Genomic DNA, 10844 nt, shown 5'->3' on the forward strand with positions numbered 1-10844 from the left:
CAGTCAAATGATAATGGTATTTTAATTACTCTATTGAGTTTAGTTTAATACTCCTAGATATTTAATATTCAACAAAGTAGGGAATTATCTAGGGTTCCTGCTAGCACATATATTATTTGTGTATAAATTAGAAAATTGAACCCCTTCCCTTACACAGATAGGTTCCATGCTAGGTATACATGACCTGTAGAATGAAGCATAAGCTAGATTTCAGCTTCACTCACTCACTTGACCAGGTGCCCTTGTATAGTACACAACTATACACAATATTCCTGGCATTACACACAGTTTAGTATAGGAACACCTCAAGTTTTTAAGTAGCTGTAGAATGTTCCTATAAGTATTGAAGGCAGGTGGCACAGAAGGTTGGCAGCAGAAGTGGAGTAGGCATCTCATCTATACCTACTTTTTACTACTACAACTCTACTTCTACTTCTGCTACATTCTAGTCTAAGCTTCTACTGTGTCTCTTTTGTTTCCCGTTCTCTTTTTTTTATTTATTTATTTTTAATTGTAGTTGGACACAATACCTTTATTTTATTTATTGTTTTATGTGGTGCTGAGGATCGAACCCAGGGCCTCAAATGTGCTAGGCAAACTCTCTACCACCTAGCCACTACTCTACCCACCCCATTCTTCTTTATATTATTATTTCCTTGTTTATCAATTAGTGATCATTTAAAAATGAAATATGTCACTCTCTTACCAAGAACTTTCTGATAGTTTCTCATTATAACTTGAATAAAATCCTTAGTTTTCTTCTTGACCTTCAAGACTGTACATTTGCTGTTTTTTGTTTGTTTAACTACCTGCCAGTCTTATATCCTCCTGCTCCTCATTATGTTCTTGATTTCTGGATCTCTTTGCAACTCTCCCTCTGCCTATAATGCTCTTTCCCCAAGATATCTGCCTAGGTAGCTTCTTAATTCTCTCAACAGTCTCCTTAAATAGTTTCCTTAGAGAATCTCTGCCCCCCATCAAGTCACCCTTGTTTGTTTTTTGCAGTGCTGGGAATCAAACTTGTCATGCTAGCCAAATGTTCTACCACTGAGCTGTATAGCCCCAGCCCTAACCATCCTATATTTGTGTATTTATTTTTAAATATTGTAGATGGACACAATACCTTTATTTTATTTATTTATTTTTTATGTGGTGTGAATGAGGATGGAACTCAGTACTTCAAATGTAGTTAGACAAACACTTTACCACTGAACTACAATCCAAGCCAACCACGCTTATTAAATAGCATATATAATACACATCTGTCACTGAATTCTTATCTTTTTTTAATTATTATTATTTATTTATTTTTTTAATTTTAATATTTATTTATTTTAGTTCTCAGCGGACACAACATCTTTGTTTGCATGTGGTGCTGAGGATCGAACCCGGGCCGCATGCATGCCAGGCAAGAGCGCTACCGCTTGAGCCACATCCCCAGCCCCATGAATCCTTATCTTATATTAGATTTATTTCTAGCACCTACCACATTCCAATGTGGTGTTGTTGTTGTTTTAGAGTCTACTCCCAGTACAGTATAACCTTTATAAAGGGAGCAACCTTGTATTCTTCACTTCTTTGACCCTGACACTTAAATTAATGTCTAGCACATACAAGGCACTTGGTAAATAAATGGCACTACATTATTGGAGTGAATGCACTTTTTTCAGATTAGTTATTTCCATAATGTCATTAGAGGTAGACTTCTGCTGTCGACATGAGTTTTTCTCACATAGAAGGCACTGTATGCCCTTGGTGAAAAGAATTTTTTGTTTTAAATGTTTTAGTATATTTTAAAGCTTTTAATTATTCATACAAGAGAAATAGGTTGTGGCAGATAGTTTATTTCTTTTTCCTTGTGGCAAATGTCTAGGTCCATCTGGTGTGATTCTGAATGGTTGATAGCAAGCTGTCCACTGCCATGGGAATCATAGGAAAAGAGATCACTTGCACCACTCCCTGATACTGTGGCAGCAACAATAGGATTTAGGAGGAGCAGGTACCACAATTCATCTTGTGGTACCTTTTATAGCTTTTAGGTAACAAGCAATCCAAGAACCAGGGGTACTTTACCTCCTTAGCATAGGGGAAAGACTATACTAGAGCATAAATGGAAAGCCCCAGAAAGCAACAGTTCTCTTATCATTCTTAATAGGTTCTGCCTCTAGAGGGGTCAGTAATATGAATAATGAGTAAAAATTTGAGGTGTTTTAAATTGCATTTTAAATCTAACACATTTAGATAATCTAGTGAGTACCTTATCTTTTTTATTGGTGCATTGTAATTATATTTAATAGTAGGATTTATTGTCATATTTGTACTTAAACATATTTGATCATTCTCATTCTCTAGTACCTTTTATTTCCCTCTCTTCCTTTTTCCCCAGTGAGTGCCTCACCTTGAGAAAATAAATGAAAGTGCTTTCATTTTTAAAGCTAAGAAAATATGGCTGGGTGCCGTGGCACATGTCTTGTAATCCCAGCAACTTGGGAGGCTGAGGCAGGAGGATCTTGAGTTCAAAGGCAGCCTCAGCAATAGCGAGGCAGTAAGCAACTCAGTGAGACCCTGTCTCTAAATAAAATACAAAATAGGGCTGGGGATGTGGCTCAGTGGTCGAGTGCCCCCGAGTTCAATTGCCAGTGCAAAAAAAAAAAAAAACTAAGAAAATATGAGGCATATATTTTAATATTTGCTTTTATGTATTTATACCTCAAAACAAGACTAAAAGATTAATGGGCAATATTTTTCTTGTGTGTGGAAACCTGGTATAAGTTAGGTAGGTTAGCCTAAGTTAGTACGTTACTTCTTGGTAGAATAACCAAGCCACATTTTGTTGCTTTACTCCATTTATATCTACATTTGAAAATGTTTTAGCAATTTAGTTTTATAGCCTCTCCCAAGAAATATTTTGAGATATTTTATTAAGCTTTTTAAAGGACCAGTTATTGCTTTACTTTGTCCTGGCTATTCTGTTTTGTTGTGTTTTATACGATGAGTTCTATGTGTTTCCTTCTGATTTTTCTTTTTGTTATGCTAGGAATCAAACTCAGGACCTTATGCATGCTAGACACATGCTCCACTACTGAGATATACCCCAGCCCTCCCTTTTTGTTTTAAAGATTATTTCAGAAATTTTAATTGTTTGGGTGTGTTTTTATTATTTTCGCTATTTTAATTTTCAAGTGTGTAGTGAGAAAACAGTGAGCATAAAAGGGCTACTCAAGTTGCCACATAGTTCTTTCCCCTGTGCACCCTTCTCTGCATCCTAACCATTTTCCCAAGTATAACTGCTGTCAGTTTGGTGTGTGTTTTCTCATCTCCTAAAATCTATCTGTAATTACATCTGTACATATCCAGTAAAGTGTGGTGATGTTTTCTATTCTGCTTTTTGTTCTGATGGTATTCAGTTTCTCTTATTCTTTTTATACATGTTGTTATTATAGACATTAAATTTATTAGAAATACACTCAATAGCATTTTCATTATTCTGTTCCCTCTCTAGTATACCTTGTTCGTCTTCATACTTTTTTGGCATAAAATTTTGTTTGCTACATAACATGATTAAAACCTTGCCTCATTTTATTTTTAATAGGCATTATAAGCCTTAGAATAATTAGCACATACCTATAATCCCAGCTTTTGGGGAGGTAGAGGGAGGAGCACTACAAATTCAAGCCCAACTTGGGCAATTTAATGAGATCCTAACTCAAAACAAATTTTTTATTTATTCATTTTTTTAAAAGGTCTCAGTGGTTGAGCACTTGCCTGGCTTGTGTGAGGCCCTGGGTTCAATCCCCAGCACTGCCAAAACCGAAAAACTTTAGCTTCTTCCTGGTTTTCTGTTTTGTTTGAATATTTATTTTGTATTTGTAGTTGGACACAATACTCTTATTTATTTATTTTTATGTGGTGCTGAGGATGGAACTCAGGGCCCCGCACGTGCTAGGCGAGCGCTCTACCACTGAGCCACGACCCCAGGCCTAGCTTCTACCTGTTTTGATTTTGATTCAGCACAGTCATCCTTCGGCATCTATGAGGGTTTGGTTAGAAAATCCCTGTAGATAATAAAATTACATATATTCAAATCTGTTATATAAAATGGCATAATATTTTATATGACCTGCTCCTATCCTCCCATATCCTTTAAATCATCTCTAGGTTATTTATAATGCCTAATACAATGTAAATGCTATGTAATTAGTTCTTATATTGTTTAAGGAATAACCAAGAAGAACAAAAAGTCTGTATATGTTTGGTACGTTGCAACTTTTTACCCCAAATATCTATTTACTTTCTATGGTTGGTTGAATCTAGAGATTTGGAACCAATTAATGCACAGAACCAACTGTACATGCCTTTTCCATTTGTAAGGATATTTAGCTTAAAGTTGTTAAAATGATGACTTGATGTCTGTTTGTAGGATGCTGAGGAAGACCATGAAAGAACACATCAGATGGTTTTATTGAGAAAGCTATGTTTGCCAATGTTGTGTTTTCTGCTTCACACCATATTGCATAGTACTGGTCAGTATCAGGAATGCCTGCAGTTAGCAGATATGGTATCCTCTGAGCGCCATAAACTCTATCTGGTAAGTGCTAGAATGATTGCTGTTTAAATTTTATTGATTTGATATACTTTATGGTGATATTTAATTTTGTGAAGACATGCTTACATTTTTTATTGTTTTTGGATTTTAGTTGTTCTTGAACTTCCTGAAAGTAACAGTCTAGTTTTAATGTATGTGCTTTTTTTCCAAATATGTATATGAACATATAAGCAGTTAGAAATATATAGACTGACTCTGAGAAATAGCCTGAAGTTCCTAAACTACTCTAATTTTCTAGCTTCTGTTCATATAAATCATACAAAGAAATTTCTTATTATATTAATTTAAATCATCAGATTAATTAGGTAACTAAAAGATCATATTCTTTTTTTCTCATTCTTAATTTTGTTTTTCTTTTTTGATACCAGGTATTTTCTAAGGAAGAACTAAGGAAATTGCTGCAGAAGTTAAGGGAATCCTCTTTAATGCTTCTAGACCAGGGACTTGACCCATTAGGGTATGAAATTCAGTCATAAATCATTCACTCTTTGTATTGTTACTAATTCCCATGATAAACAGAGGGTTTTTTTTTTTTTTTTTTTTTACATAATATACATATTTGTAATTACTGGCCTTTTTTCTTCTGCATTATTCTGGGGGGAAATGTAAAATTTTGACATTTGAATTTTGTACATTTTCAGAATATTGCTGAGGGTATAAGCTCTGTGGTAGAGCACTAATATGCAAAAAAAAATACTAGCACCACAAAAACAAAAATAAAAACAAACCAAACCAGAATAGTATGGTGACGCTTTGAAAATTTAATGTATTGTTATTTCTCTAAGTGTGTTTTTTAATAAAATATGTAAAAATTAAAATGTTCTGTTCTTAAAAATTTCAAGTTTATCTCTTTTATATAAAAGTAAATTAAATTGTTTATTCTAATTTTTTTCATGTAATCGTAAGTACTCTAATATCTTAAAATTATAAAGAGGATGGAGAGTAGATTCATTTTCAAGCCAAGTATATAATTTTTCATTTATTATAAATTCAGTAATTTTACTAAGATGAATATAGCAAAAAATGTTTTCAACAATAATAATAATAACATTATTACTTTCTTTATTTTGAAAACATTTTTAGTTTATTAACTCTCACTTAAGAAACCTGCTATTAAAGTAAGTTAGGGAATACAAGGAAATTGGAACATTAAAAAAAATGCAATATCTGATACACAGTAAGCATTGAAAACATTGGGAAATTCAAAATAAATAAGATCCAATCAAATCCTTCTTATAGGGAAAATATACATATTTAAAAGGTGCCATTAAAAAATACAAATAGTGTGGTGGTATACACCTATAATCCCAACTACTTAAGAGACTAAGGTGGGATTAAAAGTTTAAGACCAGCCTGGGAAATTTAGCAGTCCTCTGTCTCAAAGGTAAAAAAAAGTCTGAACAGGAAGAAACTGTCTTCAGTTAAAAAGGCTCTGAGCAACTTGGGCTGAAGTTTGAGTAATGCACTAAATTTGCAGAAGTATAAAGATAAGATTCAAGTATCATGAAGCACTATAGATTAGAAAATCAGTATTAGCAAGGCCAACAATGGAAAATGCTAGGCATGTTTATAAACTAGCAGGTAGGCCAAGTTAACTATACTACATAGCTTATAAACGGGAGATAACTGAAAGAGAAATACTATTATAACAAAGCTGGCTAATCATCTGAATCATCCAAGGAATTTCTTAAATATTTACTTACAGATGACACCTGGGGATGTCTGGCTCAGGAGACCTGGGAATGGATCACAGAAGTTATATTTTTAAAATACAGTATTCCATTTGTGATTCTAGTTAGCTATTTGGGAATTCTGGCTTAAATCAGCGATAGGTATTGTCATTCCTCCTGTACCCAAGGCATACAACACTAGTTGATCACAATAGAAATCAATTAGAAATGTGTGAAGCAATGAACTCTGCTTTAAGTTTTATTTATGCCAGTGAAAATGATTCAAAGATGGACTCTTACTTAAAAAACTACAATGAGCTATCATTACATATTCATCAGAATGGCTAAAACCCAAAAGACAGACAACACCAAATCTTCACAAGGATGTGGAATAAATTATGACTGATACATTGTTAGGGAAGAATGTAAAACGATACTATCTCTGGGAAAATTTGTCCTGCCCTGCCCTAATCAGAAATTGAGTTCAAGAGACCTCTACTATTGAGTTACCTTTCCAGCTTTTTTTATATTTTATTTTGAGAGAGGATCTCACTAAATTGTCCAGGCTGGCCTCAAATTGGGATCCTTCTAACTCATCCACCTCAGTAGCTGGGATTATAGATATGAACTATCTTATCAGCCTATTTGGGGAAATTTTCAAACATTTTCTGTAATTTACCTAGAAATTTCAACCTACATACTTACCCAAGAGAAATGAAAATAAATTCCACAAAAAATGTGTGTTAAAAAACGATCACAGTTGTAGCTAATTAAAAAAAATGATCATAGCAATGCTTAGCATGTGCAAGGGCTGGTTCTATCACAACACACACACACATTCATAACAGCATTATTTTAAAAGCTCCCAACTAGGAATGATCTAACCTACATACCCATTAATCAGAGAACAGCTGAACAACTTGTGATGTTCATACTCAGTAATATAAAAAGGAAATAACTACTCATAAATTCAACAGAAGAAGTCAAATTACATATTATTTTATTTATATGAAGTTCTTTAACAGTTAAAACTAATCTATGGTGAAAAAAATTAAAATAGTGACTTTTGCAGGGGAGGGACACCCTATTTTCTGAGAAGGAACATAGGGAACTTTTGGGGGTAAAGGAAATATTCTATATCTTGATAGGGATTATATAGGTGTATCAGTTGTCAAAAAATTATACAGTTGAAAGCTGGGTGTCTAACTCAGTAGTAGAGTATGTGCTTAGTGTGAAAGATCCTGGGGTTAGTTCACAGAACCCCACCAACCCAATACAGTTATGCTTTACACATTTAAGTGTAAATTTATCTTTGAACAATCAAATGGGCAGCTAGGGGTTGTAGCTTAGTGGTAGAGCATTTGCCTCGCACGTGTGAGGCCCTAGGTTCGATCCTGAGCACCACATAAAAATAAATAAAAATAAATAAAAATAAAGATATTGTGTCCATCTACAACTAAAAAAAAATTTTTAAATCAAATGGAAAGACAACTCAAATGTAGCTAGACATGGAAGTATACACCTATAATCCCAGCTTCTTGGGAGATTGAAGCAGGAGGCTAATTAAATTAGCACAAGATCTTGCCTCTAGGGGCAAGGGAAAACTAGAAACGTAGATTAGTGGTAAAATGCACCTGGGTTCAAACCCAACACACATAAAACAAAAACTAATAAAGCTGGGTGCAGTGCTGCCTATCTGCAGTCCCAGCTACTTGGGAGGGTAAAACAGGAGGATTGCTTGAACTCAGGAGTTCAAGGGCAGCCAAAGCAACTATGATGAGATCCCTATCTCCCCTCCCCACCCCCCACCCCACCCCACCCCCCCCCCCGCCACATACACACACACACACACACACACACACACACACACAAGTGGGCCATAGAACCAGAGATTTGGGTTTTATTTTACTCTCATCCCATTTTAGCTGTGAGAGTATACTCTATTTTGACATACCAAGTGAGACTAATAATCACATTTCAGGACTGTGGTTAGGATGAGGGCACCTGCACTTTACATAAAGCCAATTAACCAACTAAATTGCCTTGAAGAAGTATAGACTCAGAAATAGTGAAAAACTGGGTGGGTGACAAAAATGGTGTTAAGGTGCAGGGTACAGTGGTGCATGTAATCCCTGTGGTTTGGGAGGCTGAGGCAAGAAGATCCCAAGTTGGAGGCAAGCCTGGGCAACTTAGTGAGACCATATCTCAAAAGATAAAAAGGGCAGGGGATATAGCTCAGTGGTAGAGTGTCCTTGGGTTCAATCCCCAGTACCATCAAAAAGAAAAAAAAATAACATTATGGTTTGGATCGTAAATGTCCAACCAAAGGCCATGTGTTAAAGACTTGGTTGCCAGCCTGTGGCACTGTGGGGAAAAGGTGAAAGTATGGCCTAGTGGAAGGAAATTGGATCACTGGGGCATGCACACAAAGTGGGTATTGGGACCCTGACCCCTTACTCTCTTTCTTTTGCTTCCTGCCCACCATGACGTGAAACCTTTGCTCTGCAACATGCTCCTGCTATAATGTGCTGTGCCACCATAAGGACAAGTGACCAATGGGCTGAAATGTCTGAAACTATGAACCAAAATCTTTGCTACTCATAAGTTATTTCTTCAAGTATTTTTGTCCCATTGACAAAACTAACACATATAGGGTTAGACTCAAGAAGGCTTTTAGTAACAAGATTGGTAAATATAAGTCAGTTGAGATCCACTATAGTTTAGCTCTTTGTTTTTTATGGTGCTGGGAATCTAACCCAGGACCTGGCACATGCTAAGAGCTGCATCCTCAGTCCTAATATATTTATCCTTTAACCCAAATTTCAGAGTGCATATTTTTAAAAATTTTTTTAGTTATAGATGGATGCAATATCTTTATTTTGTTTATTTTTATGTGGTGCTGAGGATTGAACCCAGTGCCCCACATGTGCGAGGCAGGCACTCTGCCACTGAGCCACAACCCCAGCCCTCAGAGTGCATATTTTAACTACAGATTCTTCTTAATTTAGGAGGGGGTTACATCCCAATAAAGTTTCATAAATTAAAAATACCTTAAGTTTAAAATGCATTTAACACACAGCTACTGAACATCATTGCTTAGCATCATGGTACACTGCAGAATATCAGTTGTTCACGCTTATGACTGCCTGGCTGACTGAGGGCTATAGGGCTCTGCTACTGCTCAGCATGATGGGAGAGTATTGTATCACATACTGCTAGAGATTAAATCTGAAGTATAGTTTCTACTGAATGTGTTACCACTTCTGGATCTTCAAATGTCAAATGATTTACATTGAAACAATGGTAAGCCAGGAACCATCTGCATGTTAGTCAGCTTTTTATTGCTGTGACTGAAATACCTGGTAAGAACAACCTAGAGGAGGAAAAGTTATTTTGGCTTGGAATTTCAGTTGGCTGACTCCACTGCTGTCTGCCTGAGGTAAGGCAGAATATTATGGCTGAAGGGCAGGGTGGAGGAAAGCTACTTGGCTCATAGCAACCAGGAAGGAGAGAAAGAGAGAGACAGAACTCAAGGAGCCAGGGACAAAATATAATCCCCAAGGTATGCCCCCAGGCCTACTTCCTCCAGTTACATCCAACCTGCCGGCAGTTCCCACCAGTTATCTATTCAAATTATTTATCTATCAATGGCTTGATCCACTGTTCAGGTTGTATCTCTCATAATCTTTTAGTTATTTCACCTTCAAACATTCTTGCATTGCCTAACACATGAGTTTTTGTGGGAACATCTCATATCCAAATCATAAGTGTGTAGTTTCAAATATCAGAAATAAGGGATTACAAAAATATAATTTGTCAGACATGCTAAGATTATTCGCCCAAATCTATAATCACAAAAAGAGTGAATTGAAGCAACTAAATAGAGTTCCTCTGCGCTCTTAAAGGAATAGGTAAGGGTAAGCCTTGTAAATCATTAGTCAGATAGGCTTCTATTGTCCCAAACTGGAAGGGAGGATGAAAATAAAATATATAATGGAAAAGGCATGAAGTACAGTAACAATTAGTAAAGTCTGATGATGTAGAAAGAGGAGCACACACAATAGAATATATCAGGAAGAGCACGTTAGGAGAGCTAGACTTTAGACAATGCTTAATCAACTTTTACTCATTCTATTCTTACTTTAAGAACCATTTCCTTAAAGAAGTCTTTGACTACCTTTCTTCCCCAAGTTTAGGGTAAGTTCTTATACACTCACAGAATTATGTTTTATTATTTTATAACACTCATTATAATTTCTAATCATTTAATACTAGTCTTCTCTAAGTTCTATGAAAGAGGGTCTGGTCTAGTTCAGATGTATTGCCTGATACATAGCAAGTGTTCAATAAATATTTGAATAATTTTTACAACAAAGGAGAAATTTAAAACTTTCCATCAAACTACTTAGAAATTAAGGACAATGAAAATATTACACTGACTTAAGGACCGTGGCCAAAGCTATTCTAAATTTTTCTCATTTAAATAAAAATATCTTACAGGATGGAGTGTGGTTCAGTGGCAGAATGCTTGCCTAGCATGGTGAGGCACTGGGTTCAATCCTTAGCAT

At 35.5% G+C, this 10844-nt stretch overlaps 1 protein-coding gene across 2 annotated transcripts in view; it reads left to right on the plus strand.

Annotated features, from left to right (window-relative positions):
• Nup107 (nucleoporin 107) overlaps positions 1-5373 on the plus strand; it is a 43818-nt gene extending 38445 nt beyond the window's left edge. Inside the window, exons 27-28 of one of the 2 annotated variants that reach the window (XM_076853086.1) lie at positions 4421-4588; positions 4975-5373. In XM_076853086.1, coding sequence (XP_076709201.1) covers positions 4421-4588; positions 4975-5082 — 276 coding nt within the window. In that variant the 3' untranslated portion in view covers positions 5083-5373. The remainder of the gene's footprint in view (positions 1-4420; positions 4589-4974) is intronic. The other variant, XM_076853087.1, reaches the window with a different exon arrangement.
• Positions 5374-10844: the final 5471 nt, after the last annotated feature.

This window comes from Callospermophilus lateralis, chromosome 4, assembly GCF_048772815.1.
Source record: "Callospermophilus lateralis isolate mCalLat2 chromosome 4, mCalLat2.hap1, whole genome shotgun sequence".
NCBI classification, from domain to species: domain Eukaryota; kingdom Metazoa; phylum Chordata; class Mammalia; order Rodentia; family Sciuridae; genus Callospermophilus; species Callospermophilus lateralis.